The sequence below is a fragment of the Diorhabda carinulata genome, chromosome 1 (assembly GCF_026250575.1).
Source record: "Diorhabda carinulata isolate Delta chromosome 1, icDioCari1.1, whole genome shotgun sequence".
Lineage (NCBI taxonomy): Eukaryota > Metazoa > Arthropoda > Insecta > Coleoptera > Chrysomelidae > Diorhabda > Diorhabda carinulata.
In genome coordinates this window covers 27,745,245-27,764,023 of record NC_079460.1, presented here as the reverse complement: position 1 = coordinate 27,764,023, position 18,779 = coordinate 27,745,245, and the positions used below count along the sequence as shown (strand labels likewise).

At 30.4% G+C, this 18,779-nt stretch overlaps 1 protein-coding gene across 1 annotated transcript in view; it reads right to left on the bottom strand.

Annotated features, from left to right (window-relative positions):
* Positions 1 to 18,779, bottom strand: part of LOC130903962 (tyrosine-protein phosphatase 99A) — a 451,000-nt gene that overhangs the window by 98,295 nt on the left and 333,926 nt on the right. Inside the window, exon 4 of the mRNA XM_057816426.1 lies at positions 16,005 to 16,183. Coding sequence (XP_057672409.1) covers positions 16,005 to 16,183 — 179 coding nt within the window. The remainder of the gene's footprint in view (positions 1 to 16,004; positions 16,184 to 18,779) is intronic.

The window sequence follows — 18,779 nt, the reverse complement described above, 5'->3', positions numbered from 1 at the left end:
ATCTTCTGCGACTGGTACGGTATGATGTTGTACACTTGATTATGCCGCTGCAGATAGTCAATATAAGCACATTACAGCAGATGTTATATATTGAATGGTCCTTGTGTTTGTTCACACTATCTGCATTTATCGGATCAAGTGTTTGGATCGGTGATCACATTCTTTTTGTAGTTGTTAGTGTTGATAAGTTGATCCTCTATATCCATCATGATACCTTCGGTCTCTGAAAAAAAACGTTCTATTAGTAAGCCATCTGATTGAATCTTCTTTGTCAATATGCGGCTGGATGAGGTCGTGATGATGTTTACCGTGTAATGGTTTTGTAGACCATTGTTCCAGCTTCTCGGCATCTACAACTAACTTGAAGTCAGATTCTGGTCCCTCCAGTCTCTTTTCGGGGCAATGTAGTGATAATTATAAATGACTTTGGGTGGGGGTTGTTCTTCGTTATTATTGTTCTTGTTAATATCTGGATACTTTCTAGGTCTGTTTTCGATAATTTCAGGATATATACATATATTTTAATATATTTAGTATAGAATTGGATCTGGAATGAAAATATTAATAGAAAATAAAAATCAATTTTACACTGTCACTACTCAATAAAAATATTATTCTACTCTCCTAGTTTTGCAAAAAATATCCATAGTTCTGTTCTCTTGTTATCTTACATTTGGTAAATGTAATAGGTTCCGTTGAATGAATTTACAGGGCAAATAATAATAGTAAAGACGTCTTGCATAGATTTGTCGTACGATACAAAATCTGTAATTGTTTGTAAGTCACCAAATAAAGGTGTCAATTTAATTTTCGATCGTATTTGTTGACCTTCAAAATTTCTGAAACAGCTCGATGAATTATTCTTATTTCAGGCTAAAAAGACCAGTCAATCTAAGTCGAACATTGAGGTAATGGTCAATATTTTCTTCGATTATGGGGGCACAGTACGATCAGAGCTCCTTCCAAGATAAACAACTGAGAGCTCAGACTTTTGAAAGGAGATCGAAGGTTTTTTTATCATCATAATAACGCGCTGTGTCGAAAAATTCTTCCAGAAAATATTTCAGTGGTGGATTCAACGTTGAAGGGACATTTTGAGCTAAGGGTAATTTTAATTCAGCTTCTTTACTGTCGATAATGATAATGCAGAGTGTCTATACCCAGTGTCCATCTCCTCTTTTATTTGTGGAGGTGTACAGCCTTTCAAAAACATAAAGTTAATGACAGTTCGATAGTCAATTTTTTAAATTTTCAGAAAAATCGTCACATATAATTATCAAAAAAACTAAGTTTCTAAAATGGCTGGAATTTAAGTGAAAATCTCTTCTAGTACAAATATATTTGCAATCTTATATTAATAGATATTTACATCGTTATGTTAAGGTCCTATCTACCTAATAATAAAGACAAAGATAAATAGCATTATTCCCAATGCTAATTATTATTTATTAATTCAGTGTATTTACTAGATTTTTTATTGCTTAGGGTGTTTAATTATTATTAGCAGATTTAATAGAGCTCGAACCTTTTTTAATAAAACGTTCATAATGGAAAAGAAAATGTCCTAAGTAGAGAAACGAGAATTTTCATCTCGAGACAGGAAATAATGCAGTTTATTAATAGATTCAGAATGATGAAAAAGCCACTGTATCCAATACCTTCAGGCTTGCCAACTTATTTTTATCCGTGGAATATAAGGATACAAATCGGCTATTTTTCCGGATTTTTAGATTGTCAACCACATTCACTAATTGATACTTAAGAGCACAAAAAGTGTTTCAAATATGTAATTCATAAAATATCGATTAAAATTTATCAGAGTAGGTTAGTTAAAATAATGAAAAAGTTTCTCAATGTTATTAGAAAATTGGATTAAATATGTATGATATTTGATTTATTTTCCATTATTCATAATTATATGGTAAGTTGTAGGTATAGTTATGCGGCAAATAAACGCCGATGAAGCAACTGTAGTAGTGAGTAATGAGGATTAGAAATTAGATTATATCTACTGTACTCGAGTACTTAATATTATTATATCCGATGTTGGGCTTTTACTTTTCACACTTATTTAAAATCATCAACAACTCTCTTAAAATAACCAAAACGTTTATATTTAGTCGTTTAACTGATAAAACAAATGGACGTCGAATTTATGAAAGCAGTCACCAGAAATCTACCATGAATGAAAGCATTGAGGGCCGATAAATTCTTTACGTTAAATTCAAATTTCTGCTCTGCAGAGATAAGGAATTTGAAGGCGTCTGTGGATGTATATGATATTGTATAATCAATCTGTGTAGTCTATTTCTGATGACCTGTCCTATATTTTATTGTATAACATCTGTAAGTACGTGCATTGAAATGATCTTCACAATAGCTTAGAGCTTTATTGAGGAAAGACAACGGATCACTTTTAGCAATTTTAGTCAGATATTTTTCTATTTGGATTGATTATCAATAATTGTTTGGAGTCTTAATTCAGGCAATAGATAGGAGTGATAATTACTATATTTTCCATCTTATGAATTATAAATAATGGTTATGTTTTGCAAAATGCAAAAAAACTTACTAAAAGAAAAAGATATAAACATATAATTGGAACTAAAGAACTGAGAACGTATAGAATCACTTAAACACTTATAAATTACAGCTTTTCCTGCGCTTGTTCGTAATCAGGATATCGTCTTCGGCAACTAAACCCGCTTCTCTTTGGATCGTACAGTGTAAGTGTCTTTGTATGTTGTTCATTCAAGAAATCTAGATAAGTTTGTCAAGAAACCAGTACCCCCAAAACAGAACAAAATAACTAGATTTAGACGGAGAACTAGTTAAAAAAGGCCTATTTCTTGATAGTTGACTATTTATTTTCTTTATAATTTGTTCCATACTTTCTCCTAAATTTGATCATCTAATTAGAATGAAATGATCATTCGTTTGTAAGTGCCAAATGTATACTTTAGAAAGCACATCAATTTAAAAAGAAAATTGAAATAATAACGTTAATTTGAAGGTGTCTTCATCTTAATTGAAACACACTCTAGAATTATTTCAGGTGAAAATATAATACATCATATAGTCTTCCACGTCAAGAAGAGGTACAACAAGTCTGTACAATAAATTGTACTTTGAAAATATCGTTGCCTAGGAAGAAATTATCGTCTTCTAATTAGTTAGTTGATATGTATTGTGGTTATACGGATGTACTAGAATTAGTTGGTTGACGAATAGTAAGCGAAATTAATGGAAAAGTAGAAGGAAAAATCGGATTCTTAAAAGGATGAAGTTGTTTTCGAAATGAGTGAAAACATTTGAGTCATGTAATTGAGGTATGTAAAGTCGATGTGACAAGAGTTCTATTTTAAATGTGAAAAAATACCGAGATAGAGTTGTACCAGAAAAAGCAAAAAGCTTCTAGAATGGGGTGATTAGACATACGATCAAAAATGTGTACCTGGAAAGATTCATTCAAACTGTTACTCCGGAAAATTGGAAGAAATGCACAGATCCATTGATTAGGAGACCAAAAAAAATTGAGAGTACCCTCACAATCTATGTAGTTTTATTAATCAAGTTTGTTGTTTTCATTGTGTATTGTGATATCATAAAATTACTGAGTGGTATGAAGTTATATGGAAACAATCGACTTAAAGAAAAGAGAAAAACAAGAGAATGGATTTTGAAAGTAGTTATTTGATTATTCTATTTATGAGATAGTTATACTATCAATAAAATGAGACTCAATAAGTGAAAGGTCATTTCATAATATTTTTAAATTGACTACATCGCCGTTTTATTAACTCAAATTCAACTTTGGATTTCCAATACGCCGGGATTGTGCTATTTCTACAAATGGTTAGGTATCTATTCCCCGAAGAGAGTAAAGAAAGAAAAACAAAAAGAAAGACATAAGAATACTTTTTATCTTATCTCACGAACTTTATACAGATAATAAATGGGAAGTTGTATAAAAGAGCGATGTATGTATACCCAAAACCCAAACGTGTATCTGAAACTTTGTTGCATCGAAAAGACAGTATCTGAAATGAAGACGATTTGAATAATATACCTCTGTTCCGTATATTTGTATACGTTTTCGACAATAGATTATGTAGAAACAACCAACCCTAATGGTCGTTACGGCCTCGATCATTCACAATATTGAAATTCCGTCCTCAAGCAAGGCAAAATTCAAAACGAAAACAAGCTTATCTTAACGGACAAGGTGCCACAACGGGCTCGTTTTTTGTAACGCAGAAATGGTATACATTTATTTTAGTTTTTGACTTTATAAATGATAACCGTAGGTGTTTTTTGAACGTCTTGTTACCTAGAAAATTTGCCACTACTATTTTCAAAACATTCGTATATCATTTCAAGAAGATTCCTTGCCATAGTAAAAAATATAAATAGAAAACTTCATTTTAAAACAAGAGACCTCTTTTTATCAAACTTTTAATAATTGAAACAAGCATACTGTCAGTATCTTAAGCGAATTTTAAGTAAAAATAAGTTTTAACGAACGTATTCGTAACATTGTTCTTTTCCTTGTTTCGAACTATTAATTGTGACGTAGAAGAAACAAAGATAAATTAACCATAAATGGATTTTGATATTAGAACTACTTTCTTTAATTTATAAAACTCAAATTACCGTTTTGATTTATTTTTGTTCAGTCAATGATTTCAAAAGTTATAATAATGAAGAAGCTGAACCCATTAATATCATTTTGATTAAACACACTCTGAAATATATTTCATTTTCGTTCGTAACTCCTGTAACTTTTTATTTCTTCTTTCTTCAACCTTTCGAAACAGGACTGGCTTATTTTGTATTATTACAATAGTACCTATAATTAATCTTTGCGAGAATACTGAAAAAACTAAAACCCCTGCTCAATTTAATTGAATATACTGGCTGCTTTTGAAGATGAGATTATTGGTCAATTTGTGAGATGGTGACTATATCAATAGATAACATAGTTTTGGTACATTCGATTGACGACCATCATTAATTAGTTCGAATTTACTATTTAGTGACTTGAAGCACATCAACTATTTATTTATATAATAATGAGACGTGATTAGTGTGGCAGCTTATGGACATTGACCGTTACATGAAAAAACAAACACTTATTTTAGTCTCAGTATATTCCAAAGAATCTGTAGTTACTGTGCAACGTATGTGCTGTATTCTCAGATGTTAGAGAGATACGAGAGTTTAATATCTACATATATATATATATATATATATATATATATATATATATATATATATATATATATTACAATGAATGAAAGTTATTCAAAATGTACATGTTCCCAATCTATATATGGCTACTTTCTGGGATATCCTTAGAACATAAAATTGAATGAATTACATTACTCTCATTCTTTTGTACCTAACATTTTTTTGAAAACCTTTTGGTTAATTTATTTATAAGGCCGCCACTGTAATTCCCTGTTAATATCTCAAGGACTTCGAGTTTCCCTCCTGTACCAAATCGTATAAGCTTCTCTAATAATTTTAAGTTCATTCACTTGTCTGTTATGCAAATTGACTATATATATTAGGACTCTGCTACTACTTAGTAAAATGTTTCCGAGAGTTTCTGACGCTAAATGTCACATTTTTGTTTGTTTATTATCGCGCATATTGCTCTTTAAATGTTTTCCAGATCAATCTTTCATAATTTTTGAAATCCAAACGAGATAGGTACAGCGTAAGTGTGCCAGCTTATATTTAATACAGCAACTAATCTGTTTATGCAGATTATATGGTCAACAATGGAAGAGCCCAAGTGACTCATGACTGTTCATTTGCTACCTTAAAAGCTCATGAGTGTTGGGGGGATTATAGAGCTTCCTATGAAATCTATATTTTTGTTTTTTAAGTTTTAGGTTTGGAGGAAGGGTAAGTGAGAGATACGAGGTTGTTGATGGGTGGTTGGGTAGCCTGTGGTTATCTTAAGATTTTGGATTGTTGGGTTATTGTCATTATATTGCTATTGGCTGTTGGGAAAAAGAATTTTTGCGAAAGCCTAGACAAGTAGAATTTTGTGGAGACTGTAGAAGATGAAATCCTACTGTTTCAGGGTGAGTTGTTCTTGATTTACCCGATGGTGAATGGAAGACTCTTTTACGTTAATATTGTCGAAAATTTCGAAAATTTCGTTAACTTTGTCCGTCGAGGTGGTGGGTTCGTTTTGGTGAGTTTGCTAGGCAGACGAGGAAATTCTTCTAAGGAGGTGGTAGACAAGGGTTTGCTGTTTGTGTGTATTGGGAATATGATTGATATTAAAGTGGTGAAAAGACGGATTTGTAGACTGAATTTTGTTTTGGAAAGGGTGCTGTGAGTAACTATCTGGCCAACAGAGGACTCTCTGCCTCCGCAGCTAAGAATTCCTGACTTTTATAATTGCCTTTTAGTTTCAATTGAAAAAAAGTAATAATCACTTCATGGTATGGTTTTCCTTCTTCTGGGCTCTCACTATATCATACTAAACTATACTGATGAATTCTTAATAGAAGGAAAGCTCCGAAAAGAGGAGCTGATGAGCCAATATTCATAAAAAATAATAAAGCTTCGAAAAGGGTAATTATTCATAAATTAAAAGATTCCAAAAGGAACAATTTTAATAAACACTGTATATTACGGCACTAAGAATCACTGAGAATATAGTATATTATATTATAAGGATTAAAAGTGCATATTATTTTACGAGCAATATTTGCAGTTGCGAGGCGGAGCGCAGCGCAGCCGAGTGAATGCAAAATTACGAGTAAAAATAGGCAGTTTTAGTCCGTATGATATATACTATTTTTTCTCCAACCAAGTCAAAATTAAAATAAAGTTAGTTTTGTTCAAAAATCGTTAATAATTTGGTAATAAATTCGAACACATATTAATTATAACAGCGATAGCAAGTCGATAGTCATGGATATCTGGTATTACTGGTAAATATCTATAGTCAAGTAGACGCCAGTAGACATACTAATCATATAATTTTTGTAGTAGTTTTTACGCTGCTTTCAAAATGAATCCCGAACACGATGAAAATATATAGTTGCCCAATTAGTTTGTTTTACTAAGTTTGTAAGTGACAATGTTTTTTTTTTCAAATTTCAATTAGAGGGCTCAAATGCAATTATTTTGGTCCTAGGATTAAAAGTAGCGTTTTTAATCCTAGGATTAAAAGTGTTGCTAAGTAACGAGCAAATTTTTGTACGGTAAAGGAATTGATGGCTTTTGCACCTGAAAATAGTACAAAAATGTCAACATTTTTTGATGGTTGGAGAAAAATTTGTTTTCAAATGTTTTCTCTTGCTATTTGTAGCGAAAGTTTCGGTGTGTTTTTGAAAAAAAGCAGTAACTGAAGTCCTTATTGAACAAATTTCAGTGTCCCAGAAAGCAACTGAAGAATATTAGATGGGTTTAATAGCATAAATAGACATCAAGGTGGCAAACATGACGAGAAAGTAAATAAAACTTGTAGATTTATTACCATAGTGCTTATAATGATTCTTCATGTGGTGTGTTTGTGCTGTTGAACCTTTCCAATGATTCTGCCAATTGCCCGTTATAGTGATATTTTATGTTGGGACATTTGTAGAATGAATGTTACGATTCATTGTGCGAATCCATGAATTTAACGTGTTTATTCTCAAATCAAACTGCTGTATAAAGACAAATCTGATTTAAGGTCCTGACATTATATATCCAATATTTGAATTATTTATTTTGGTATATCATCTTTTGATTAGGAATATATCTTTTTTACATTTCATTTTTTTTTATTTGTATATAATATGAGCACTATTAATTCTTTCATTTTTCGGTGCCTTGGAATGTAGGCTGTTGAGAAAGTTCTTGTACATTCGGTATGAAAAATTATTGCAAATTTTCAAGCTTAGGATCTAATTTCTGTCTATGTGATTATTTTAATTATGTGTCTTTCTTTAGCTATGTTATTTAATATTTTTTCTTTCACTACAAACTAATAATAATTGATCTTTTTGTGAGATAGAATGAAATAACTTAAGGAAAAAGTTGGTTTTATACATTTATATTTCTATATTTTTCTATGTTTTTAATGTATTTAGATAAGTTCACGATTCATCCACATAATGGCCACATCTTTTATCACTAATTTTGTTATAACACTTGATATGGATGCCCTCATAGCACAACCACCAATAAGTTTATCCTCAGATTTCAATTATATTAAAGTGAGTTTTAGTTTCACAGCTTGAATAATTTTATTCTGATGTTTGTCAGTTTATAAATTTCGTCCCATTTTTTCTTGAATAAAATCTTTTGTAATAAGAACACTTTTATAGGAAGAATATAATAAAATAAGTACAAATATATAAGAACTTTCAAACTTTGCCGTTTTCTACTATTGAAAATAAGTAATTCATCAAAATAAATCCATAATTATGATCATTCACTCATGAGGATACTCATATTAGTATATAAAAAATATGTATTTTATTATTTGATTTCGTTAGAAAAATCTATCCGCCACTGTGTATTTCATTGAAAAGAAATGTCGGCTATAAAAAACGTTCTCTATCAACGTCTTCCAAATGAGAAACAACTGATCCTCTAACTATTTGCCCCAGCAGGCCCTGAAATATACTTCGTCGAGACAGAAAGTTGAATAAATCAAAGAATGGATTATTCTAAAGGGTAGAATATACTATATGGAGTGAATATGATGATGAAAATTTTTTCGATTCTTCACGAATTTATTGATAAAATAAAATATAATTCTCTTTTTCCAATCCCTATTAAGAGTGAATATTTAGATTTAACACGGCAGGAGCTACACTTATTTGACAGTAATACTTATATAGTTTAAGTGAATCGGTACTACGAGAGATTTATTTAGATGAAAATCACAACCCGTTCCAACGAACTAGTCGATAAAAGGATAGGTTAACATTAAATAAAAAAAGTTCGTGCTATTAACTACATTTAATCAAGTTCATGGAAACTAAACGGATAGTAATCAACGAAAACGTGTGTCTCTACCTGAGGGAAAGTCGAAGTTTTAGTGTCGACCCCTTATCCAGATATGGCTTAGAAACTGTAACATTTGGTAGAATTAGTTGACTTAGTCTAAAGGATCTCTTCAAAAGTATTTTGTAACAAGGGTCTTTTTGATTTTATCGGATAACTATGAGCACGTTCGACGTACTTCTATATTTATATTTCGATTTGAATAATCCAGCATAACTAATAATCAAAAATTATAATTGGTAATATAGTTTCCAGAAAAGGGTGAAAATATGAGATAATTTTGACATTTCAAAAAGTTTCAACCACACAGAATAAAATTATGGGTTATTAATCTAACATATAAAAAATATATGATTATATAAGAAATTTATTCTATTTTTTCCAAATTACTATCACCAAATCATTAAATTCAGCGTCTTTTCGAACAATTTTAAGAATTCACTGGTGACGAATTTTCTTGTATATCATATATATTTGGAGCAGACGCCTCGAGATGGTAATTTAAATATTGTGAAGACCCGAGCCATATCAGTAAAAAATACGGTGCTTTGTGAGGCCACTGTTATACTTCCAGGCGTCAGACGACAGCAGACATCACCTACATCTGTTTTACATTGTGTTTATATGTAATTGTTATAGGTACTCAAGTAAGTGTTAGGAGATGTAGGGGAGTGAAATTGGTCAGATTCCCGGTACCCGCAACAACTGTTTGACCAGGAAAAGCCTATCCATCAGATATGACTTTAGGAGGGGAAAAAGGAATGTGGTAATTGTTTCTTTATCTTGTAGAGTAGGCCCTCGAGCCAGACCTTATCGAATGCTTAACTAATGTCTAAGAAAGAAAGAAGCTGAGAGGAAGGATTTCTTTTCTAGCGGATTTGTGATTTCCTGAACAATTATATATAACTGCTGTATTATGCCATGTTTTGCTCTAAAGCCAAATTTGGGATAAATTTTTTCTTGAATTTGTTTGTGTACAATACAGCCTCTATAGTTTGCTGGATCTAACTTCGTCGATTCTTGTGTTTCTGGGACAATCTTTTGTGAAATGTCCGTGTGTGCATTTTACACATCGAGAACTCTTATGACAGAAATTTTTTGTATGCCCATACCATTGACAGCGTACATTGTGGTATTATTTTTGTTATATGGTGCTTCGAAAATTATACTCGAGTATATTAAGTGCTTTATGTCGTATATTTTTTTATTATTGTCGTTTTTTTAAGTCTATTAGGAACATTGGGAGAGGTTTGTTGGTGGGCTTTTGTTTAATGTTCCAGATATTTGTAACTTCATGCGCCAAGGCTATGAAAGCTTCTTTAATATCTTCAGTGTTAGTAGACGAGTGCATCTTTTTTAATACTTATTTAAAAGTTTTATTTTCTTTGGTTTTATATTTATAGTACTGAGTGTTTTTGTCGTTTAACGCTTTTATAATTTTTGATAAACAGAATCCATCTTCAACTAGGATTCTGAGTTGGTCGGTGTTGAAAGCCTTAATAGTATATTTGTTAACAACAGTTTTATTCAATAGTATGGTGAGTGGATTTATGTTTTCAACTCCGGAGACATAAATTGGTGGTGGTCTGGGTTCTCTCTTCTTATTATTGTTTCCGAATTTGATTCATTTTCTAAACTACTAAATCTATTATTTGTGGTAGTGCTGCTTAACCAATATTCATGCGTACACCAGTGGTTGGTTTGTAAAATATCCGAGTTGAATCATTGGTGTTTTGTTTATTTAGTGATAATTAATTTTTTATTCTCAGTATAAAATACAAATAATGAGATGCTAATCACCATGTTGTTTAGGAGGTACAAACTAGTCTTATCAATTCACTTTTTATCAGTAACTTTTTATCACGAAATATATTGAACGAACGCAGGAAAGAATAACACTTCCATATACTTCGAAATTCAAATGAACACTAATTTCACTTTCAGTCTCTTGTTTAACTCACTTGAACAGTTCTACCTTCTTTACAGTGTTTTTCAATTAAAGTTGTCCCTGTTCTAATAGCAGTGCATTTCTTATATTTGGAGAGTGCGGCTTTATACCTTCAACTGATGGTTCGCAATTGAAAATAAAGATGACGTCAGCTCCTGGATATTGAGTTAACATCAGAACTCCGAACGAGAGGGTATCACACCAATTCGAAGAGATTGATATAGATCGAAACTAATGGGTAGATTTAATCTTTTTTCTTGCAAATAGAAGATCAGAGGTGTCGATATAGACAGAAGTAAATCGGCGTTAGGTTCTTCGAAAAATATTGATGGGAAAGTTAAAACGTCAAAAACATTTTCATTAAAAAATACTCTATTTATATAGACCATGTATTATTTCATGGAATGTTGTAAATTCATACAAAATAGAATAGTCATATGAAACTGTAGATAATAAACGCATAAGATTCTTTATAGTAGATACCTACATTTGCTATTTCACGGCTCAAGCGTAGGCTGTAATCGACAAACGGTTTAGTCGTCTCAGTTTGTATACGGACCACATCGGCTAGAAAAATTTTGGTTAGTGCTCCAATGCCGATATACAATGAAACTTGGTTGCAACGGCCACAAAGTGCGGTTGAGTTCCTGCATCCAGCTTCAAAGACCCTCGTCAATCACGACTTCAAATTACAATTTGTTAGGTAAATAACATAACATTTTATGAACAGTTTTCTTTACTGTTGTTACGTCGAGAAATTTCAATTATTTCAGTTGGTTGAGAACTTTCAGGGAAGTTTCGTTTAGGTATAGAAGTGAAGAAATTGTGATGTTTTGATTTATACAACGAGAGCTGAAAGTCATAATGTGTTAACTAATCATGGATAGAATTTAGAGCATTTTAAAGCAGATATCATACGCTTATTTTACTTTGTGGGTCGAGTTGTGAATCCAGCGTAAGGGTACACCTATATATGGTAAATAAAAAGATGTTTGCCCATGAGCTATTTGATTGAAAGATCTGTTTGATAAGAAAGTTTCTGCAAAAAAATATTTCCATAAAGATTTAAAAACATTGAGTCTTCAAGAATTTCGGTAAGGTGTTATATAATCAATATACGAATTTTTACGATGTTTGGAATGTACTAACAATTGCAGTTGTTTCCACTCGTAATAATTATTTGTATTTTTCCTTAATACCAAAATTTTCGGCTTTATGTCTTTAAAGCCGTTTTCGCATTAACTGTTTTAGTAAAATTCAACAAATAGGATATCATTAGAAAGACAATTTTGTGTCCTTTCAAATGATATAGATATCAGTTGACCCCTCTTTCCATTTAAAAATTTAGGGTTGTTACTCACTCCCGCTAGGGGGTTAAAGGTGCAGATCGTATATGTTTAAAATGTGTCCCCCTCAAGAGCAAAATCGATGTGTCCGAGCATTTTTGAATTTAATTACAAAAACAGGAGAAAAGATAGGTGCAAACTTTTCTTTGGACCACCCTGTATGACCTAGACGTATACAGGAATTTTCTCAGCTTCGAGGTTGTCGAATACATTATCAGTATATTTTTTTATTACATGTTGGAAACATTTCTTGAAAATGTTATTATTTTAATTTTGATTCGATTTTCATGTAAGACTATCACATTAATATCAAGGGCAATATATTATTCCTTTTAGGTGTAATAATTCTATTATCACTGAATATATTAAAAAAAAATGACAATCATTCATAATATCATTTTAATCTAATTAAACTCAAATTCAATAAGTAGACAGAGAAAATAAATACTGACCTCTATTGATTTATATTATTCATAATATACAAAGTGAAAAAAGTCAAGAATATCATGTCACACAATGAAATTCATAATATTGATGTTATTAAGGTTATAAATTTTAGAACAATAATATTTTTGCGACTTTTACGCTCCGTTGAACACTTATCTAGAATTGCCCATAGAATCATAAACGTTATATTTAAAGTTTTATGTGAGTTAGTCGAATTGAACAAAACTTCCTAAAGAATAACATTTCTAAATTCCGCTGGTATTTTCCCAAGGGTCACTTAATCATTGCAGTCTCACAAGTTTTTCTGAATATTCGCATAATGATTCAAGTTCTCGAATACCGTCGTCAATTTTATTTTTTTTTTACTTTTTGAGTCGACATTTTGATCATTCTAATAAGAGATTAAATTTTAGCTTCCCTTTGCCTGAATTGTTATTGAAAAATACCTTTGAGATTCAACATTCCACTAAGAGGTTGTTTTAGGCTGAAAGCTCTACAAATAATATTTGTACTGAATTTTATTGTTTTCAAATTAACACCTTCCTGATTTTATCAGAATTCTACCTAATTTATAACGTTCTCTTTTCATGTCAACAATTTAATATTTGTTCCCTAGCAACTTTTGTATGTTCATTTGGACGTTTACTAAAACTGAATCTTTCCTAATTGGCATTTTATGTGAATGTAGAGCCGTGCTCTATTCTGCGTGACTTTAGAGTATAAATTGCCTAATTTTATTTATTTATTTATCCCTATTAGTTTTAAAAAAGGGTCTAAAAGATTCGCAAGTGGAGTTGTTAGAGTAGTGGACACAATGGCTATGATGGGAAGATTTGTGATATTTTGTATTTTTTTTGTGATATTAATCAGTAACCAATATGCGAGGTTAAATACGTTTTATGTTAATAAGACGAGATAATATGATTTGAAGGCATAACATGATTGTCATATTTGTGAATATAATTTTAAACACAATATTCACAAACGTTGAGATACTTTCGGTATTTAAGCGAGGTAACTAAATTTGCTATAGTTCTCGATTTCTCATTTGCGATCTAGTATCTTAGTAGAAAGTTCGTAACAATACCCACTGCGACATCGTAAGTGGTGCGAAATACAATAGATTATGATCTTTGATAATAGAGTAAATGCCGCGAGTTTATTCTGAGCATCAGCTATCATAATATAATCTGTAGTTTTGAATAGAGCTGTAAAGACTTCTTTATTTCGATTGATATGATATGATAAATTGCTAGAAATATTACTCATTTGTTTTCCAGCAAATTGGAAGCATTATCATATTAAGATTTCCCTCTTCAAAATCCCTCTAATGATAATTTCGCTGCTCTAGTATTTCAAGGGTGTAACAAATCTAGAAAATTTGACATTCTAGGATAACATAGTTACATATGTATAATAAGGTATATATAGAACCTTTCAAATCTACAATCTATGTTAAACATACACCCACTCAATTTCACTTTTAGTTTATTTTATTAATATTTAAGAATATCAAATTGTCATGCTGCAACACCCTTGTATACAAAGAATTCGGGACCTTGGATCACAACAGTTGAAAGACAAAATATGATGAGGATTGGAATACGTGTCATCAAGAAAAGGCCAGGTAGAAAAATTGTAACAAAAAATATTGCTTGAATAGATTTCATTTTGAATATACTACAAAACTAATAATAATAATAATCAATAACTTCATCAATACTTCATACCAGCATCTGTTATTACTCCATAATTTTCGATCAAATCTAAATACTCCGAAGACGGTACAAAGTATCGAGTTTTATCAAGAGTACCTTGTTACTGTAAAATTAAATGATGTTCAATTTCCTTGAAATTTTGCTTAGTAAATCTAATATTGAAAAAGTTATGCTCAATACTAATTTAAAATATAATAATAAAATTTCAATACAATGTTGCTACTAGTTGCGGCAAATTCGTAAACAATGTGTATATTTTTTTTCGTCAATGCCCTTTATCTTAATACGGTGATACAAACGTATGGTGGTATGGAAACTCATTGAAAAATGTCAATTATACATTTATTTTGACTCGAGTTCCGAAGGAAAAGAGGCTAGCACAAAATTTAGTGTACGAATTATAGACGCAACTGAAAATTATGACCTAAAAGTTAAGGAGAACGTTTAGCTACCAGAGAATACAAAATAATGAAAAGGCGTAGACAGACAGAAAAATTAACAGATTAATACACTGAAATCTTAATACATATATAACAGATATAGGGAAATACATGGTAATAGAAAAAGAGTGATACTACTCATAGGCTAAAATCGAGAAAAAACCCAGAAATTTATATGAATCTAGAAATGATCAAATGTATAAGAAAAAAGGATAACTATTAGATCAATAAGGAAGATGACAAGAAGAAGAGAAGAAAAAAGTTTTTAGCTGTATTAATCATTGTTATGAAGGAAACAAGATATGTTAAAGGTAGTTGCGAGACTAATAGCAATAATAAAAATGGAGATAATCAAATAGAAATGACAGAAATAAAAAATTTAAAAGATACAGGGTATGCAGTGGCATTCATGATTACCACATAGGTTAAGAAAGAAGCATTTGGAGAATATATACTCAAGAAAACGTATAAATTGAAACGAAATTATAAAATAAATAAAACAACAAGATTATCAGAATAAACTAAAAATAGAATTTGTAACAAAAATTAACTAGGGTTTGTGCATGGTTTGGTGGTTTCAACCAATATAATACGCTATAGTAGAGCGAGATATAAAAACACATGAACAATTTCCATAACGGTAGGAAATGAAAACATATATGGCAAAGGAATACAAAATATCTAAGAAGAATTTGGATAAAGTTTCCATGAAAAAAGATAAAACCCAAAATTGGAACAATACCAATAAAAATATTTGTAAGATCTATATCAATTTATAAAATTATATTAACGGCTATATCGAATGAACGAACACCAAATTTTTTAAGGAAGAATCGTAAAATCTATAAACAAGAGAAAAAATATACTTTGGTAACTAACTCAATATCAAAAAATTGTTAAACACCTATGGAGGTGTAGCTTATGACGGAAATAACAATTGTTGAAAAAGTTCAAAAAACTGTATGAATGTGATATATTATTTCATTGAAGAAGGGAGTTAATCACGTGATATTCCCTTCTAATACTCGTAATTGAATAATATATTTTATCCACATTAATACTCATATATACTAAAACTTACCCTCTCTAAGTGTGACCATATAATACGATGGTTTACTTGGTTGACTCATACCCATAGAATTTACTGCCATCACTCTGAAACTGTAGACTGTATAAGGATGGAGACCAATAACTTGGTATGTTGTGTCATTGCTTGGAGTTTTTATGTCTTTGTCGTCCCATTCGCCGTCCTCTCCCACTCTGAAACAAATAAAATATTTATTCAACTTGTTATGGAATTTTAATTACTTTTAATACCATAGAAAACTTCGAAATACGTGGATGCGAAAATGTCATTTACTATAGTTTATATTCATATGAGTTTTCCGTTTCAATCCAATAAGTCAGTAATATATACTATTCTGGGAAAGGAGTTGAATTAACTTATAAAGTATTGCTTGTTTATCACTATCTCAGGATATACTATGTTCCTTTTGCTTAGAAATATTTATTGATAAATTCAACAGCCCAAATACAATAAAACTTCTTTCAATACATATCAAAACTATTTCAACGTTATTCGTCAGTGACAGAGAAACACTTTTTCATGTTAGAATTTTTATTATTTTTATTAACAAACCAAACTCCGCTCGGTTTGTTATTTGTGTATGTGTTTTTAAACTATTATTTATTATACAATTTTAAGGTTAATTTACTATTGGGGTATATTTTTTTAGATTTTTACATTGTAATTTGTATTCTAAGTTAGGTAGCCAACAAGTCCACACACATTTTGTTTATCTAAGTCTAAGTATATATATATATATATATATATATATATATATATATATATATATATATATATATATATATATATATATATATATAGACTTTTTGATATATTAATGCATCTAAAGGTTCTTGATTTTAAGTCTCTTCTGTTTCAAAATTAGTTTTTTGATAGTTTTTTAAAGAAAGATAAATTTTGACGTTTAAACTTTTCTTTAAGTATTATCAAAATATGATATTGACACTGACAATTCGCTTATTTATATTGATCTATAGATCACCTTCATCATGAATATCAAAATAAGGATAAAATCAACTTAGAACTTTGTTCCAAAAAGAAATATTAATTTTTCCTTGGTTTCCACATTTCAAATATATTAAATTTACAAAATAGAGCTATAAATTATAAATTATTTAGATCTTTTCTATCATTTATAGCTTCAAAATTTTCTTGATTTTAGGTATCTTTTGTTTCAAAATTAGTTTTTTCCAATAATTTTTGAAACCTTTATAAGAAATTGCTGTTTTTTATGTGTAAGGGTAACAATATGATTTCTTTTATTAAAATAAATTTCACAGTTATGGACTGAAATGTGACTAATCTCTTACCAAACAAAAGATTGGCTTGTGATTTGGAAAAATTGAGAAGAAAATCCAAAATTGAGCAGTTCTTGTTACAATCAAAAATTTTTCATTCAAAAGCCTACTGAAAGGAGTTGAAGAATTTTCTTCAATCACTATGTAGGAATGAGTATCTTGAGAGTCATTTATTATTCAGTTTACTTCAAAGTGATTATTGTTTATGCGATAGTTTTAAAAAATAATTATATCTCAAATTTGTTACCACATTGGAAAGCGATGTGAACGTTAACCGAGTTTAAGGATAAAAGCACAAACATGTAAATAAGTAATTCAATTTATTGAAATCGATCCAGATGTGGTGGAAGTTTCAGTAGGAGCTGAAGTTTATTACTAAGCTCAAGACTGGGTGTTTATATCATGAGATTGGTTACTCTATAAGTGTATTAAAATACCTCGTGTCCAATGGTCACATAACAGATTGATTGATTTAAGCAAATCGTTATAAATATGTTGTCAATGTTCAATTTTTTACAATTATTTTGATTCCTTGATGCTCAAGTATAGCCTAGTAAAATATCATCATTGATAATTTTCAATGACGAACAGTTTATAATGTCTGAGTTATGTCACAATTCAAAAGTGTGAAATTGTAATCACATCTTCTTCTCACAGTCATTGTGAACTAATTTCTGCTCAAAAACTAAATAAACCTAATTGAATAACGAGAATATTCATCATTCTAAACTCAAATTACTTTCGAAGCATCCGTTTTGAAGTGACAGAAATAATTTCCATTTGCACAAGTGAATTATTACAGAAGAGGCCTACATTTTCTGTTTCATTCACTGGTTTAGAATCATTCTATGGTATATTAGTATATATCCTAGACGAATGCTGAGAGAGTTGGATTCAACGTTTAAGTTGATATTTAATAAGCATTTCGATCCTATATAGTATTCCTAAGAGAGAAAATAGGAGTAGCAATAAAAAAGGGTATTTTGTGACAAAAATCACAAATTTCGTATCCGTAAAATTTAACAAGATTGCATCTTGCTTTTTACCAAATTCTGAGTATACATGCAATTTAGCAAATGAGTGTCTTTCAAAAAAAGTATTTTGGCTCTTTTTTGATCTATCACAAGCTCATGTTCATATTTTCACAAACAAATATTTCACAATAAATGATGTTAAAATGAAATGTGAAACAACCAGGCACTGCAATACTTATGCCGGAACGTATCGTGCAGCTGTTACATAACTCTCGATATATCCGCCAGTTTGCATTTGTTAGAATATTTAAAGAGTTCTGGCTATGTTATTGAAAACAGTGATCGAGAAGAATATACAACTACAGCTTATACTGCTTCAAAAATGTGTGGTATAAATTCTCCAAGCAATAATAAAAGGAATTTCAGAACCGCAAAAGGAATAAACATATTGGGTATTTTCATGTGGGCAGAAAAGTGTTATTTCGTGTAATGAATGA